We start from the raw sequence: 17423 nt of genomic DNA, 5'->3' as shown, positions 1-17423 counted from the left end.
AATGGGCAGAGAGGAACTTCATGAAGTTGCAGAAGGGGCAAAGCAAATTACTGCCTCTAGGGAGGACTAACACCAGGCAGCAGGACATGGTGTTGTCCCACACAGGGGCAGGCACCTTTGTTGACCAGGACCTTGTGTTGCTGTTGGAGAACAAGCTGACGATGAGTCAACAATGAAGACTTGCGGCAAAAGAGGCCACCAGGCTCCAGGAGGGCATGGGGAAGAGCGTTGCCAGCAAATTGAGGAAGGCTCTCCGTCAACTCTCCTCAGCACTGGTGAGGCCCCTTGTGCAGTCCTTTGTCCAGTTAGAGGCACACAAAACGATGGCAGAAGAAGACATGCTGGAGCAATTCCAGTGCAGGGCTACCAAGATGCTGAAGGGCCTTGAGCCTCTTCAATAATGAAGAGAAGGTGAGAGAGCTGGGCATTTTCAACCCGCAGAGAAGGGTGCTCAGGCTGAATCTCCTCCTTGTTCTAAATCCCGGATGGGCGGGAATGAAGACAAGGGAGCCAGACAACCCCCAAGCTGCCAAAAGAAGAAAATCACAACCTTCCTTCTCCCACAAATGACCTTCCAAGCATAAAAGCCACCAAGCCGACAACTTACACAGGACACCCAATGTGAAAGATGAGGAATAAACACAAGCATTTGGAGAGGACAGGATGGCAAGGAGGGAGTGAGTGCGATGTCAGTGCCAGCGCCTCGCACCCAGCACATCTGGGAAGCCCAGACCAGCCTGCGTTATGGCGAGGCCAGCAAATAGGGCCCCCTCCTCGCAACAATGCAGCCGCAAACAGCACCGCACGCGTGACACGCCATGACCTCACTTCATGACACCCCACCTCTCCCATGCTTTGGCCGCGTCTGCCGAATGCCCTCAAACACACGCTCCATGCAGATCCACCCAAAGAGCCACTCTCACTTAAAAGCTGCCGCCACGGCCACAGAGAAAAAACCTCAACAGGAGAAAAGGACACCAGAGCGTTGTGGGAACGACAACACACCCCACCTCATAACTTGCCAGGCATTGTCATGTAAGAGCAGCTCATACTAAATGCTGTCATGCGCAAAGGTTTCTTGCCCCAAGGCTCTCAAGGACCAGCATAAAAGCCATCCCTGCGCATAGCACCCTCACACAATCCTCTCGACGCCTTCTCCCCTGCAACCAACAAGGTGAGCCTGAACCCCACTCCCATCCTTCGCCCAACCGACCAGCCTTATCGCCCCACGCGGCTGCTCGCCCCAGCCTCAGCAGCCTTTCTGCCTCCCCAAAGCCATGCTCCCCACTACCCCAGGCCTCCCCACTACCTTGGCCTCCCCCACCACCGCTCCACACACACCTAACACCCTCCGCGTTCCCAACACCCTCTCTTCCAGGCACCATCCACACCACAGACATGTCCTGCTACGACATCTGCCGCCCCTGCGGACCCACCCCGCTGGCTAACAGCTGCAACGAGCCCTGTGTCAGGCAGTGCGAGGACTCCCGCGTCGTCATCCAGCCTCCTGCCGTGCTGGTCACCCTGCCAGGACCCATCCTCAGCTCCTTCCCCCAGAACACCGCCGTTGGATCCTCCGCATCAGCTGCCGTGGGCAGCAACCTCAGCGCCCAGGGAGTGCCCATCTCTGGAGGCGGCTTCGGAGGCTTTGGCCTTGGAGGCTATGGCTTCGGAGGCCTGGGCTGCATCAACGGAGGAAGAGCCTGCTACCCCTGCTAAGGCCCCACGCCAACACCCCTGACAGCAGCCTCCTACACCGTGCCAGCCAGCTATCAGGCTGAGGATGCTCCTCTGTGCTGCTCATGGCACACGGGCTCACCAGTTGCGGTTCATCCTTCCATGGCACAACAAAGCAAGCAAGGAAGGAAGGGGCCATCCCATGCTGTCAGGAATCATGGCCAACATACCTCCTTCTTTCTTCCTCTTTCTCCTTTCCATAGCACCACCACCTATGGCCGCTACTCTCTGCTGCAATGCCTTGCTCACTAGCACAATCCCTTGGGAAACCTTCAGGGGCTGCTCCTACCACAGGGTAGGGAGACCTTGGGACTCTGGGAAAACCTGCTCTATGCAAGGGACATAGGCTTCTGGTTGCCCTCTTTGCACCTCAGAATGTGCATCTCCCACATGACGCTCGCTCAGTTTCATGTTTTCCTCAATAAAGTCAATCTGCATCCCATATTCTCAGATGCCTCCTCTTGCTTTCTTCTCCCAACGCTCTTCCAACTTCACCTGACAAATAGAACAAAAAACAGGTCTCAAGTGGCCATCAGGGCTCAAGCCTCTTGGAGTTCAAGAAACGCTTGGACAACGCTCTTACATAGATCCTTCTCACTGCCGTGGAAAGACATGATGGCCACTCAGCATATAAGGAATTGCCTGCATGGTCACATCTCAAGAGTAGCGCTCAACAGCTCGGTGCCCAGGTGAACACCAGGGGGGAGTGGTCCTCTGGGTCGCAATTGAGGCCAGTATTATTTAACAGAGTTGTCCTTCACTCAGACATCACATGGATTGTGCGAGACTGCTCGTGGATTGTGGATGCTGCTTTGCAACGTCCCTGACCCAATGGGTCATCAGCTCCACAAGCACGGCTATTTCTCTCAAGGCATGAACCAGGTAAGCAAGGATGTGGACTATTCCATGATGTTTGGAAACATGGCCCACTTACATTCTACCATTCTCCCACTTCTTTCCTTGACTTGCACTGTCTCCTGTGTCCGGTTCTCTCTGCTGCTATTACGGGCTCACAAGCCAAACGCCACCAGGGATGGACTCCCTCTCTGCTGATCCTATCACAGGGCAGGAAGATCTCCGTGCTCCGGGAAAATCTTGCACAAGGATGACGTTGTTGGTCACCCAATGTGCACCTCAGAACCCTGGGGATGTTCCACTTGCTACTCCTTCCTTTCCATGTGCTTTCCTCAATAAAGGTCTCAAGCATGCTAGCGTGACACTCCTCCTCTTCCCTTCTTGGGGTCCCTCAAGGCTCCATTTTAGGGCCGGTACTTTTCAATATTTTTATAAACGATCTGGATGTAGGAATAGAAGGTATTTTGAGCAAGTTTGCTGATGACACCAAACTTGGAGGAGTTGTGGACTCGAATGAGGGTGGAAAGGCCTTGCAGAGGGATCTGGATAGGTTGGAGAGCTGGGCCATCACCAACCGCATGAAGTTCAATAAGAGCAAGTGCCGGGTCCTGCACCTGGGACGGGGAAACCCTGGCTGCACATACAGACTGGGCGATGAGACGCTGGAGAGCAGCCTAGAAGAGAGGGATCTGGGGGTCGTGGTAGACAGCAAGTTGAATATGAGCCGGCAGTGTGCCCTGGCAGCCAGGAGGGCCAACCGTGTCCTGGGGTGCATCAAGCACGGCATCGCTAGTAGGTCGAGGGAGGTGATTGTCCCGCTCTACTCTGCGCTGGTGCGGCCTCACCTCGAGTACTGTGTGTATTATACCACAGTATAAAAAGGACATGAAACTGTTGGAGAGTGTCCAGAGGAGGGCTACGAAGATGGTGAAAGGCCTGGAGGGGAAGACGTACGAGGAACGGCTGAGGGCACTGGGCCTGTTCAGCCTGGAGAAGAGGAGGCTGAGGGGAGACCTCATCGCAGTCTACAACTTCCTCGTAAGGGGGTGTCGAGAGGCAGGAGACCTTTTCTCCATTAACACCAGCGACAGGACCCGCGGGAACGGGGTTAAGCTGAGGCAGGGGAAGTTTAGGCTTGACATCAGGAGGGGGTTCTTCACAGAGAGAGTGGTTGCACACTGGAACAGGCTCCCCAGGGAATTGGTCACTGCACCGAGCCTGAATGAATTTAAGAAGAGATTGGACTGTGCACTTAGTCACATGGTCTGAACTTTTGGGTAGACCTGTGCGATGTCAAGAGTTGGACTTGATGATCCTTAAGGGTCCCTTCCAACTCAGGATATTCTATGATTCTATGATTCTTCTCCCACAGCCCTTCCCACTTCCCTCACGACAAAGCCAAAGCTGAAGAAATCATCGGGGCAAGTCAAAAAGGGACACCACACCTTGCAGTACGTCATAGAAGATGTACACTTGACCAAAAAAAGGCTTGGGCACTCCTCTGCTGCACGTGCCCTCTGAAACAATCTCTCTGTGTCAGCACACACTTGACAGCTTTCTCACCCAGCAGCATTCTCCTGCATTGACAACAGATGCAGCCACAGAATCCCTTCCATTTGGAAGTAACCTCTGGAGACCATGTACTGCCAGCACCCTGCTCGAGCATAGTCAGCTACAGCAGGCTGTCCAGGACCATGTGCAGTTCCTGAGTTTCTCATATCTCCAAGGATGGAAATCCAAAACTTGAGGTCCACTGCTTGACCACTCTCACAGTGAAAAAGGGGTTCCCTCTCTTCCAAGGCAATTGCTTCTCTGTGGCGTCCACTCACCCTTGTCCTGGCAGCAGGCAGTAATTGAATTTAGTCTGGTTCTCTTGTCTTTGTACCTGCCCATCCGGGATTTAGAACAAGGAGGAGATTCAGCCTGAGCACCCTTCTCTGCGGGTTGAAAACGCCCAGCTCTCTCAACTTCTCCTCATATTGAAGAGGCTCCAGGCCTTCAGCATCTTGGTAGCCCTGCACTGGAATTGCTCCAGCCTGTCTACTTCGACTTTCCACTGGGGCACCTCAAATTGGACAAAGGACTCCACAAGGGGCCTCACCGGTGCTGAGGAGAGATGACGGAGCGCCTTCCTCAATTTGCTGGCAACGCTCTTCCCCATGCCCTCCTGGAGCCTGGCGGCCTCTTTTGCTTCAAGGCTGCATTGCTGACTCAAGGTTCCGTTCGGTAAAGCTGCCTGCCACTATAAGTCTGGTTACATTTAATGTATCTTGCGTTATCACGATCATGGATCTACACTTAATGCAATAAGCATTATAAGCACAATTACACAATCATGATCACGGATTCACAAATAAGAGAATACACTTTCAGTCTAGTAAATTAGAAGCAACAGGAGTACAAGTTCTTGTTCACTAAAAGGCCATGCTTTGGTTATCAGTTTGAGCCAGAGCTGCCCATGCAGTCTGTCAGTTCCACAATACCATCTGGTTCCTGATCCCGGAAGGGACGTCACAGTCTGGCCACAGTGCCTTTGCTCTGCTCCACTCTCCATACTATGTCTCTTAGACACAGCACACCAAGATTCCCTGGTGTTACGGATATGTAGGGTTGCAGGCTTTGTTGCCAAAGACAATACCAGGTAAGTACTTCATTGCGTATCCTCCGCATCTGAGCCTTGAAGTTTCCTCAACACTGAACCATCTCTTGAGAGGTGAACAAGTGTTTAGCCTCACCGAGACACCTCTGGCACTTATTCTAAAATTTCAAATAGATGTCTCTCCATTTTAGTGAGACATCAGTCTCACTAAACTCTAAACTAACCTCTCAAGACAAGCTAGCTGTTGAGCGCAACTCTTGAGATGTGACCATGCAGGCAATTCCTTATCTGCTGAGTGGCCCATCATGTCTTTCCATGGTAGTGAGAAGGAACTATGTAAGAGCATAGTCCAAAGGCTTCTTGAACACCAAGAGGCTTGGGCCCTGATGGCCACTTGAGCCCTGCTTTTTGTTCATTTTATCGGCTGAAGTTGGAAGAGCGTTGGGAGAAGAAAGGAAGAGGAGGCATCTGAGAATTTGGGATGCAGATTGATTTTATTGAGGAAAACATGAAACTTAGGGAGCATCAAGTGGAAGGGGCACATTCTGAGGTGCCTGGAGGGCAACCAGAAGCCTATGTCCCTTGCATAGAGCAGATTTTCCCAGAGCCCCAGGGTCTCCCTACCCCGTGGTAGGAGCAGCCCCAGAAGGTTTCCCAAGGGATTGTGCTAGTGAGCAAGGCATTGCAGCAGAGAGTAGCGGCTGTAGGTGGTGGTGCTACGGAAAGGAGAAAGAGGAAGAAAGAAGGAGGTATGTTGGCCATGTTTCCTGACAGCATGGGCTGGCCCCTTCCTTCCTTGCTGCCTTTTTGTGCCATGGAATGAGCTACGGCTGGTAAGCCCGTGTGCCATGAGCGGCACAGAGGAGCATCCTCAGCCTGAGAGCTGGCTGGCATGGTGTTGGAGGCTGCTGTCAGGGGTGTTGGCGTGGGTCCTTAGCAGGGGTAGCAGGCTCTTCCTCCGTTGATGCAGCCCAGGCCTCCGAAGCCATAGCCTCCAAGGCCAAAGCCTCCGAAGCCGCCTCCAGAGATGGGCACTCCCTGGGCGCTGAGGTTGCTGCCCACGGCAGCTGATGCGGAGGATCCAACGGCGGTGTTCTGGGGGAAGGAGCTGAGGATGGGTCCTGGCAGGGTGACCAGCACGGCAGGAGGCTGGATGACGACGCGGGAGTCCTCGCACTGCCTGACACAGGGCTCGTTGCAGCTGTTAGCCAGCGGGGTGGGTCCGCAGGGGCGGCAGATGTCGTAGCAGGACATGTCTGTGGTGTGGAGGGTGCCTGGAAGAGAGGGTGTTGTGAATTCAGAGGGTGTTGGGGGTTTGTGGAGCACTGCTGGGGGAGGCCAAGGGAGTGGGAAGGCCAAGAGTGGCGCTGTGGGGAGCCTGAGAGAGGGGAGGTGGACTGGCTGCTGAGGCTGGGGTCAGAGGGGGTGTGGAGAGATAGGCCTTGTGGGAAGCTGGAGGGTACTGGGGGCATGAGGAGCGGTGCCAGGGGAGGCCAAAAGAACGAGGAGGCTTGGGGTTGTGGGGAGCATGGCTTTGGGGAGGCAGAAGGGCTGCTGGGGCTAAGGGGATAGTAGGGGTTGGGGAGATAAGGCTGGTCAGATGGCCGAAGGATGGGAGTGGGGTTCAGGCTCACCTTGTTGGTCGCAGGGAAGAAGGTGTCGGGAGGATTGTGTGAGTGTGCTACGCACAGGGACGGCTTTTATGCTGGTCCTTGAGTGCCTTTGGGGCAAGAAACCCTTTGCGCATGACAGCATTTGGTATGAGCTGCTCATACATTCCTAATCCTGGCCAGTAATGAGGTGGGGTGTGTTGTCCTTCCCACAACGCTCTGGTGTCCTTTTCTCCTGTTGAGGATGTGTCTTTGTGGCCGTGGCGGCAGCTTTTTAGTGAGAGTGGCTCTTTGCGTGGATTTGCATGGAGCGTGCGTTTGAGGGCTGTCGGCAGACGCGGCCAAAGCATGGGAGAGGTGGGGTGTCATGAAGTGAGGTCATGGCGTGTCACTCATGTGGTGCTGTTTGCGGCTGCATTGTTGCGAGGAGGGGGCCCTATTTGCTGGCCTCGCCATAACGCAGGCTGGTCTGGGCTTCCCAGATGTGCTGGGCACGTGGTGCTGTTACTGGTATCACACTCGCTCCCTCCTTGCCATCGTGCCCTCTCCCTATGCTTGTGTTTATTCCTCAACTTTCACATGGGGTGTGCTTCATCGGTTGAGTGGCAAGGCCTGTCCCCGTTCAGCTGAGGTGGATTTGGCTTGCTGCTGAAGTGAGTAGTGTTGGTTGCTGAGGAAGATGAAGCAAGGTAGGAAGGGGGGCTGTGCAACTGGGTGTGCCATGGTCCGTGAGGCCTACTGCATTGAAGCCAGGAATGCTGAGGGCACGGTGTGGTGTCCTTGGGAGGCCACTACTAATTCTCTTTGAAAGGTCCTGGTGAGTGGGAGAGGCTCCCGAAGGCTGGAAGAGACTCGCCCCGCTCCTCTGTTCAAGAAGGTGAACAAGGAAGGTGTACGCAACCAGAGACTGGTTGTCCTGACTTCAGCCGCTGGGAAGGTTCTAAAGGAAATTTCCCCAGAAAGCGTTGTTGAGCAGACGAAGAACCAGAATGTGATGGGCAGTAGTCAGCAAGGATTTACATAGGGAAAGTCACGCGGGAACCTCCTCAGCCTCTTCTACGTTGAAGTGACCAGCTTGGTGGATGAGGAAAAGGCAGTGGCTGATGCTCAACTTTAGGAAAGCCTGTATGTAGTAAGGGCTTTCTTTAGCACTTGTTCCCATGACACGCTCATAGAAAAGCAAACAAAGTATGGGTTAGAAAAAGGTACGCTGAGGTGGGCTGAAAGGTGGCCGATTGCTTGGGTGCAGAGGCTTGTGCTGAATGGCACAGAGCGGAGTTAGAGGCAAGGCCCTAGCGGTGTGGGCCAGGACTCAGCAGTGAGGCCAGCAGTGTTCCATATCCTCATTAGTGGGGTGGGTGATGGGATGTAGTCACCCCGCAGGAAGTTTGCAGATGACCCGAGACAGGGAGGAGCGACTGATGCACGTGATGAACGTGGCACCATTCAGAATGATGTGCAGAGGCTGGAGAACTGGGCAGAGGGGAACTTCATGAAGTTGCAGAAGGGGCAAAGCAATTTGCTGCCTGTGGGGAGGATTAACGCCGAGCAACAGGACATGGTGTTGTCCGGCACAGGGGAGGCAGCTTTGCCGGGCAGGACCTTGTGTTACTTTTGGAGAGCAAGCTGACGATGAGTCAGCAATGAAACCTTGCGGCAAAAGAGGCCACCAGGCTCCAGGAGGGCATGGGGAAGAGCGTTGCCAGCAAATTGAGGAAGGCGCTCCGTCATCTCTCCTCAGCACTGGTGAGGCCCCTTGTGGAGTCACACCACATGAGTGACACGCACATGAGTGACACGCCATGACCTCACTTCATGACACCCCACCTCTCCCATGCTTTGGCCGCGTCTGCCGACTGCCCTCAAACACACGCTCCCTGCAAATCCATCCAAAGAGCCACTCTCACTTAAAAGCTGCCGCCACGGCCACAAAGACACATCCTCAACAGGAGAAAAGGACACCAGAGCGTTGTGGGAACAACAACACACCCCACCTCATTACTTGCAGGGTTTGGCATGTAAGAGCAGCTCATACCAAATGCTGTCATGCGCAAAGGGTTTCTTGCCCCAAAGGCACTCAAGGACCAGCATAAAAGCCTTCCCTCCACGTAGCACCCTCACACACGCCTCCCGAAGCCTTCTCTCCTGCGACCAACAAGGTGAGCCTGAACCCCACTCCCGTCCTTCACCCAAACGACCAGCCTTATCACCACATGCAGCCTCTCCCCCAATCCTCAGAAGCCCTTCTGCCTCCCCAAAGCCATGCTCCCCACTACCCCAGGACTCCCCACTCCCTTGGCCTCCCCCACCACCGCTCCACACACCCCTAACACCCTCCGCCTTCCCAACACCCTCTCTTCCAGGCACCCTCCACACCACAGACATGTCCTGCTACGACATCTGCCGCCCCTGCGGACCCACCCCGCTGGCTAACAGCTGCAACGAGCCCTGTGTCAGGCAGTGCGAGGATTCCCGCGTCGTCATCCAGCCTCCTGCCGTGCTGGTCACCCTGCCAGGACCCATCCTCAGCTCCTTCCCCCAGAACACCGCCGTTGGATCCTCCGCATCAGCTGCCGTGGGCAGCAACCTCAGCGCCCAGGGAGTGCCCGTCTCTGGAGGAGGCTTCGGAGGCTTTGGCCTTGGAGGCTTGGGAGGCTATGGCTTCGGAGGCCTGGGCTGCATCAACGGAGGAAGAGCCTGCTACCCCTGCTAAGGACCAACGACAACACCCCTGACAGCAGCCTCCAACACCGTGCCAGCCAGCTCTCAGGCTGAGGATGCTCCTCTGTGCCGCTCATGGCACATGGGCTCACCAGTTGCGGTTCATCCTTCCATGGCACAACAAAGCAAGCAAGGAAGGAAGGGGCCAGCCCATGCTGTCAGGAAACATGGCCAACATACCTCCTTCTTTCTTCCTCTTTCTCCTTTCCATAGCACCACCACCTACGGCCGCTACTCTCTGCTGCAATGCCTTGCTCACTAGCACAATCCCTCGGGAAACCTTCTGGGGCTACTCCTACCACGGAGTAGGGAGACCTTGGGTCTCTGGGAAAATCTGCTCAATGCAAGGGACATAGGCTGGTGGTCACCATCCTGGCACCTCAGAATGTGCACCTTGACGCTCCCTCTGTTTCATGTTTTCCTCAATAAAATCAATCTGCATCCCATATCCTCAGATGCCTCCTCTTGCTTTCTTCTCCCAACGCTCTTCCAACTTCACCCGACAAAAAAACAAAAAGCAGGTCTCAAGTGGCCATCAGGGCCCAAGCCTCTTGGTGTTCAAGAAGCGTTTGGACAACGCTCTTACATAGCTCCTTCTCACTACCAGGGAAAGACATGATGGGGCACTCAGCAGATAAGGAAATTGCCTGCATGGTCACATCTCAAGAGTTACTCTCAACAGCTCGGTGCCCAGGTGGACACCGGGGAGGAGTGGTCCTCTGGGTCGCTATTGAGGCCTTTATTATTTTACAGAGTTGTCCTTCACACAGATACGATATGTATTGTGCGAGACTCACAGAACCACGGAATTGTCCATGTTGGAAGAGTCCTCAAGATCATTGAATACAACCTCTGACCTAACACTAGCAAATCCTCCACTAAACCATATCGCTAAGTTCAACATCTGAACGTCTTTTAAAGATCTCCAGGGATGATGACTCTACCACTTCCCTGGGCAGCCCATTACAATGCCTCACAGTAAAGAATTTCTTCCTAATATCCAACCTAAAACACCTCTGGTGGGCAACTTTAGCCCGTTCCCCCTTGTTCTGTCACCAGGCACATGGGAGAACAGACCAATCCCCACCTTGCTACAGCCTGCTTTAATGTACTTATTAGGAGTGATAAGGTTGCCCCTGAGCCTGCTCTTCTCCAGGCTGAACAAGCCCAGCTCCTTCAGCCGCTCCTCGTTGGACTTGTTCTCCAGATGCCTCAGCAGCTTCATTGCCCTTCTCTGGACTCTCTTGAGCACCTCCATGTCCTTCTTGTAGCGAGGGGCCCAAAACTGAACACAGTACTCGAGGTGCACCCTCACCAGATGCAAGTACAGGGGGATGATCACCTCCCTAGCCCTGCTGGCCACACTGCTTCTTATATAAGGCAGGACGGTGTTGGCCTTCTTGGCCACCTGAGCACACTGCTGGCTCATATTCAGCCGACTATCAACCAATACTCCCAGGTCCTTCTCCGCCTGGCAGCTGTCCAACCACTCATGTCCCAGCCTGTAGCTCTGCTTGGGGTTGTTGTGCCCCAGGTGCAGGACCTGGCACTTGGCCTTTTTGAACTTCATGCAGTTGACCTCAGCCCTTCGGTGCAGCCTATCCAGATTCTCCTGCAGAGCCTTCCTATCCTCAAGCAGATCAACACACGCACCTAACTTGGTGTCATCTGCGAACTTACTGAGGGTACACTCACTGCCCTCATGCAGATCATCAACGAAGACCTTAAAGGGGACCAGCCCCAGTATCGAGCCCTGGGGAACGCTCCTAGTGACTGGCCTCCAACTGGATTTGACTCCATTCAGCACGACTCTTTGGGCCCGTCTATCCAGACAGTTTTTAACTCAACGAAGCATGCGCCAGTCCAAGCCATGATCAGACAGTTTCTTGAGGAGAATGTTGTGGGAAACGGTGTCAAAAGCCTTGCCGAAGTCAAGGTAGACCACGTCCACAGCCTTTCCCTCATCCACCAAGCGCGTCACTTTGTCATAGAAGGAGATCAGGTTCGTCAAGCAGGACCTGCCTTTCATAAACCCATGCTGACTGGGCCTGATCACCTGGTTCCCTGTAAGTGCCGCGTGGTGACACTCAAGATAATCTGCTCCATGAGCTTCCCTGGCACTGAGGTCAAACTGACAGGCCTAGAGTGTCCTGGGTCTGCCCCCTGTCCCTTCTTGTAGTTGGCCTCACGTTTGCTAGCCACCAGTCGACTGGTAGCTCCCCCGATAGCCAGGACTGTTGATAAAGGATGGTAAGCGGCCTGGCCAGCTCCTCCGCCAGTTCTCTCAGTATCCTCGGGTGGATGCCATCTGGCCCCATCGACTTGCGTACATCCAAGTGCCGTAGAATGTCGCCAACTTTTCCTCACTGATAGGGAGGGCCACGTTCTGCTCGCCATCCCCTTCCACCACCTCAGGGTACTGGGTATCCAGAGAGCAACTGGCTTTGCCGCTAAACACTGAGGCAAAGAATGCATTAAGCACCTCCGCCTTTTCCTCATCTTTTGTAACTAAGTTCCCCCTGCATCCAGCAAAGGCTGGAGGTTCTCCTTAGTCCTCCGTTTTGCATTAATGTATTTGTAGAAACATTTTTTGTTGTCTTTGATGGCAGTAGCCAGATTGAGCTCCAGATGAGCTTTGCCCTTTCTAATTTTGTCTCTGCACTGCCTCGCAACATCCTTATAGTCCTCCCGAGTGGCCCGCCCTCCTTTCCAAAGATTGTAATCCCTCTTTTTCCTCCTAAACTCAAGCCACAATTCACTTTTCAGCCAGGCCTGTCTTCTTCCCCGCCGGCTCATCTTTGGGCACGTTGGGGACAGACTGCTCCTGCGCCATTAAGATTTCCTTCTTGAAGAGCGCCCACCCTTCCTGGACTCCTCTGCCCTTCAGAACCGCCTCCCAAGGGACTATACCAACCAGTGTCCTGGACAAAGTCGGTCCAAAGGAAGTCCAATACAGTGGTTTTACTGGTCTCCTTCTTGCTTCTACAAGAATGGAGAACTCTAGCATTTCATGGTCACTCTGCCCAAGACAGTTTCCAACCACAACAATGCAGCCGCAAACAGCACCGCACGAGTGACACGCCATGACCTCACTTGATGACACCCCACCTCTCCCATGCTTTGGCCGCGTCTGCCGACTGCCCTCAAACACACGCTCCATGCAGATCCATCCAAAGAGCCACTCTCACTAAAAAGCTGCCGCCACGGCCACAAAGACACATCCTCAACAGGAGAAAAGGACACCAGAGCGTTGTGGGAAGGACAACACACCCCACCTCATTACTTGCCAGGATTAGGCATGTAAGAGCAGCTCACGCAAGATGTTGTCATGCGCAAAGGGTTTCTTGCCCCAAAGGCACTCAAGGACCAGCATAAAAGCAGTCCCTGCGCGTAGCACCCTCAAACACTCCTCCCGACGCCTTCTCTCCTGCGACCAACAAGGTGAGCCTGAACCCCACTCGCATTCTTCGCCCACCTGACCAGCCTTATCTTGCTACCTCCCGTCTCGCCCCAACCCCTGCAGTCTTTCCGCCTCCCCAAAGCCATGCTCCCCACTACCCTGGGCCTCGCCGCTCTCTTGGCCTCCCCCACCACCGCTCCACACAACCCCAATACCCTCCGCCTTCACAACACCCTCTCTTCCAGGCACCCTCCACAACACAGACATGTCCTGCTACGACATCTGCCGCCCCTGCGGACCCACCCCGCTGGCTAACAGCTGCAACGAGCCCTGTGTCAGGCAGTGCGAGGACTCCCGCGTCGTCATCCAGCCTCCTGCCGTGCTGGTCACCCTGCCAGGACCCATCCTCAGCTCCTTCCCCCAGAACACCGCCGTTGGATCCTCCGCATCAGCTGCCGTGGGCAGCAACCTCAGCGCCCAGGGAGTGCCCGTCTCTGGAGGCGGCTTCGGAGGCTTTGGCCTTGGAGGCTTTGGCTTCGGAGGCCTGGGCTGCATCAACGGAGGAAGAGCCTGCTACCCCTGCTAAGGACCCACGCCAACACCCCTGACAGCAGCCTCCTACACCGTGCCAGACAGCGCTCAGGCTGAGGATGCTCCTCTGTGCTGCTCATGGCACACGGGCTCACCAGTTGCGGTTCATCCTTCCATGGCACAACAAAGCAAGCAAGGAAGGAAGGGGCCATCCCATGCTGTCAGGAATCATGGCCAACATACCTCCTTCTTTCTTCCTCTTTCTCCTTTCCATAGCACCACCACCTATGGCCGCTACTCTCTGCTGCAATGCCTTGCTCGCTAGCACAATCCCTCGGGAAACCTTCTGGGGCTGCTCCTACCACGGAGTAGGGAGACCTTGGGGCTCTGGGAAAATCTGCTCTACGCAAAGGACATAGGCTGGTGGTCACCATCCAGGCACCTCAGAATGTGCACCTTGACACTCCCTCTCTTTCACGTTTTCCTCAATAAAATCAATCTGCATCCCATATCCTCAGATGCCTCCTCTTCCTTTCTTCTCCCAATGCTCTTCCAACTTCACCCAACAAAAAGAACAAAAAGCAGGTCTCAAGTGGCCATCAGGGCCCAAGCCTCTTGGTGTTCAAGAAGTGTTTGGACTACGCTCTTACATAGCTCCTTCTCACTACCATGGAAAGACATGATGGGCCACTCAGTAGATAGGAATTGCCTGCATGGTCAGATCTCAAAAGCTGCGCTCAACAGCTCGGTGCCCAGGTGGACACCGGGGAGGAGTCGTTCTCTGGGTCGCAATTGAGGCCTGTATTATTTAACAGAGTTGTCCTTCACACAGACATCACACGGATTGTGTGAGACTCCTCGTGGACTATAGATGCTCCTTTGTGACGTCCCTGACCCACTGGGTCATTAGCTCCACAAGCACGGCTATTTCTCTCAAGGCATGAACCAGACAAGCAAGGACGTGGACTATTCCACGATGTTTGGAAACATGGCCCACTTACATTCTACCATTCTCCCACTTCTTTCCTTGACTTGCACTGTCTCCTGTGTCCAGTTCTCTCTGCTGCTATTACGGGCTCACAAGCCAAACGCCACCAGGGATGGACTCCCTCTCTGCTGCTCCCATCACAGGGCAGGAAGACCTCCGTGCTCCGGGAAAATATTCCGTGCACAAGGATGGACGTTGTTGGTCTACCTACATGCATCCAAGACCCCCTGGGGATGTTCCACTTGCTGCTCCTTCCTTTCCATGTGCTTTCCTCAATAAAGGTCTCAAGCATGCTAGCGTGATGCTCCTCCTCTTCCCTTCTTCTCCCACAGCCCTTCCCACTTCCCTCACGACAAAGCCAAAGCTGAAGAAATCATCGGGGCAAGTCAAAAAGGGACACCACACCTTGCAGTACGTCATAGAAGATGTACACTTGACCAAAAAAAGGCTTGGGCACTCCTCTGCTGCACGTGCCCTCTGAAACAATCTCTCTGTGTCAGCACACACTTGACAGCTTTCTCACCCAGCAGCATTCTCCTGCATTGACAACAGATGCAGCCACAGAATCCCTTCCGTTTGGAAGTAACCTCTGGAGACCTTATACTGCCAGCGCCCTGCTCAAGCATAGTCAGCTACAGCAGGCTGTCCAGGACCATGTGCAGTTACTGGGTTTCTCATATCTCCAAGGATGGAAATCCAAAACTTGAGGTCCACTGCTTGACCACTCTCACAGGGAAAAAGGGGTTCCCTCTCTTCCAAGGCAATTGCTTCTCTGTGGCGTCCACTCACCTTTGTCCTGGTAGCAGGCAGTAACTGAATTTAGCCTGGTTCCCTTGTCTTTGTAGCCGCCCATCCGGGATTTAGAACAAGGAGGAGATTCAGCCTGAGCAGCCTTCTCTGCGGGTTGAAAATGCCCAGCTCTCTCACCTTCTCTTCATATTGAAGAGGCTCCAGGCCTGTACCAGAATTGCAATGTTGGTGTAAAATACCAAAATTGCCTTATCTGAACTGTAGCCAGGATGGCAAATAACAGTCAATCATCTTGTGGTCCTATAAATAGTAGTCCTAAGCAAAGAACCCAGTGAGCTCTCTAGGCATTGAAAACTCAATCTCTACCTGAGCTGGGACACCTCACAGCATACCCCTGAGGGAAAGTTCATCTCAGGGCTGACTCCTCGAGGAGTCAGATGCAGACAAACACCAACAAGGAATTAGTTTGAGTAATTCACTCCAGGGGGTATTTTGGAAGTGCGTGACTGAATTTAAATACCCCCAAGAACCCTGCAGTAAGTCGCAGCTGAACTTTGCCACTGTTTCTATTGTAGAAAATCCCATTAAAATAATACTGTTAAATTCTCCGATGATCAAAGGTTGATTAAGAGCTGTTAAAAATCATACCATCTATACCTCAAAATATAAAATAAATCCTAAATTGCTGCTCTATTAAAGCAGTGTGAAATCTAATTCCATGACATGTGCCCAACCCTTAGTGTGGTCATCCATATGTATTGATGATGGGCTGGAAAACCAGCTGGTGCCCACCTGTGTTGTTGGTGATGACATCCTTGAGAAGGGAGGTTCAGTGGGCCTTTACAACCCCACCCAATGGCCTCTTGAGCAAAGTGTTAGTAGTAGGTGAACTGGAAAGAGCTTTGGGTTGAAAAAACGAAGAGGACAAATGTCAGGATAGGATGCAGATAGATTTTATTGGGGGGAAGAAAAAAATAAAAGGAAGGAGCAAAAATAAAAGCACTGGATTCTGAGGTGCTATTAGAGTGACCACAAGCTGCTCTCCCTTGTCTACAGCACATTTCCGAAGAAAACTGAGAACATCCGGTCCTAATGAGGAGAGTAGCTGAGAGGTTCTCAATCCATGGTGTCATTTGGCTTATGAACCAGTCATATCAGCAGAGAGTAGCGGCCGTAGGTGGTGGTGCTATGGAAAGGAGAAAGAGGAAGAAAGAAGGTGGTATGTTGGCCGTGTTTCTTGACAGCATGAGCTGGCTCCTTCCATGCTTGTTTGCTTTGTTGTGTCATAGAATGATGAGCCTCGGCTGGTCAGAGTGTGCGCCATGAATAGCACTGAGGAGAGTCTTCAGGCCGAGAGCTGTCTTGCGTGGCATTGGAGGCTTCTGTCAGGGGTGTTGGCGTGTGTCCTTAGCAGGGGTAGCAGGCTCTTCTGCCAGAGATGCAGCCCAGGCCTCCAAGGCCAAAGCCTCCAAGGCCAAAGCCTCCGAAGCTGCCTCCAGAGACGGGCACTCCCTGGGCACTGAGGTTGCTGCCCACGGCAGCTGATGCGGAGGATCCAACGGCGGTGTTCTGGGGGAAGGAGCTGAGGATGGGTCCTGGCAGGGTGACCAGCACGGCAGGAGGCTGGATGACGACGCGGGAGTCCTCGCACTGCCTGACACAGGGCTCGTTGCAGCTGTTAGCCAGCGGGGTGGGTCCACAGGGGTTGCAGAGGTTGTAGCAGGACATGTCTGTGGTGTGGAGGGTGCCTGGAAGAGAGGGTGTTGGGAAGGCGGAGAGTATTAGGGGTGTGTGGAGTGGTGGTGGGGGAGGTCAAGGGAGCGGGGAGGCCTGGGGTTGTGGGGAGCATGGCTTTGGGGAGGCAGAAGGGCTTCTGAGGCTGGCGGGAGTGGCTGCGTGGGGTGATAAGGCTGGTCAGTTGGGCAAAGGATGGGAGTGGGGTTCAGGCTCACCTTGTTGGTCGCAAGGGAGAAGGCGTCGGGAGGATTGTGTGAGGGTGCAAGGCACAGGGCCGGCTTTTATGCTGGTCCTTGAGTGCCTTTGGGGCAAGAAACCCTTTGCGCATGACAGCATTTGGCGTGAGCTGCTCTTACATGCCAAACCCTGGCAAGTAATGAGGTGGGGTGTGTTGTCATTCCCACAACGTTCTGGTGTCCTTTTCTCCTGCTGAGGATGTGTCTCTGTGACCATGGCGGCAGCTTTTGAGAGTGGCTCTTTGGGTGGATTTGCATG

At 53.9% G+C, this 17423-nt stretch overlaps 4 protein-coding genes across 4 annotated transcripts; 3 read left to right on the top strand and 1 right to left on the bottom strand.

Annotated features, from left to right (window-relative positions):
• The first annotated feature begins 1398 nt into the window (after positions 1 to 1398).
• LOC137851885 (feather beta keratin-like) lies at positions 1399 to 1719 on the top strand. Its single transcript, XM_068672983.1, has one exon. The coding sequence runs from the start codon at positions 1399 to 1401 to the stop codon at positions 1717 to 1719; it is 321 nt and encodes a 106-aa protein (XP_068529084.1).
• A 4405-nt stretch (positions 1720 to 6124) lies between these two features.
• LOC137851884 (feather beta keratin-like) lies at positions 6125 to 6445 on the bottom strand. The gene has a single exon (XM_068672982.1). It carries the CDS (start codon positions 6443 to 6445, stop codon positions 6125 to 6127), a length of 321 nt encoding a protein of 106 aa, XP_068529083.1.
• A 2739-nt stretch (positions 6446 to 9184) lies between these two features.
• LOC137851589 (feather beta keratin-like) lies at positions 9185 to 9514 on the top strand. The gene has a single exon (XM_068672835.1). It carries the CDS (start codon positions 9185 to 9187, stop codon positions 9512 to 9514), a length of 330 nt encoding a protein of 109 aa, XP_068528936.1.
• Positions 9515 to 13187: 3673 nt separating this feature from the next.
• On the top strand, positions 13188 to 13508 carry LOC137851883 (feather keratin 2-like). Its single transcript, XM_068672980.1, has one exon. It carries the CDS (start codon positions 13188 to 13190, stop codon positions 13506 to 13508), a length of 321 nt encoding a protein of 106 aa, XP_068529081.1.
• Positions 13509 to 17423: the final 3915 nt, after the last annotated feature.

Source organism: Anas acuta, chromosome 2 (genome assembly GCF_963932015.1).
Source record: "Anas acuta chromosome 2, bAnaAcu1.1, whole genome shotgun sequence".
Taxonomy (NCBI): domain Eukaryota; kingdom Metazoa; phylum Chordata; class Aves; order Anseriformes; family Anatidae; genus Anas; species Anas acuta.
The sequence above is the reverse complement of the archived record's forward strand: the minus strand, read 5'-3'. Positions and strand labels throughout refer to the sequence as shown.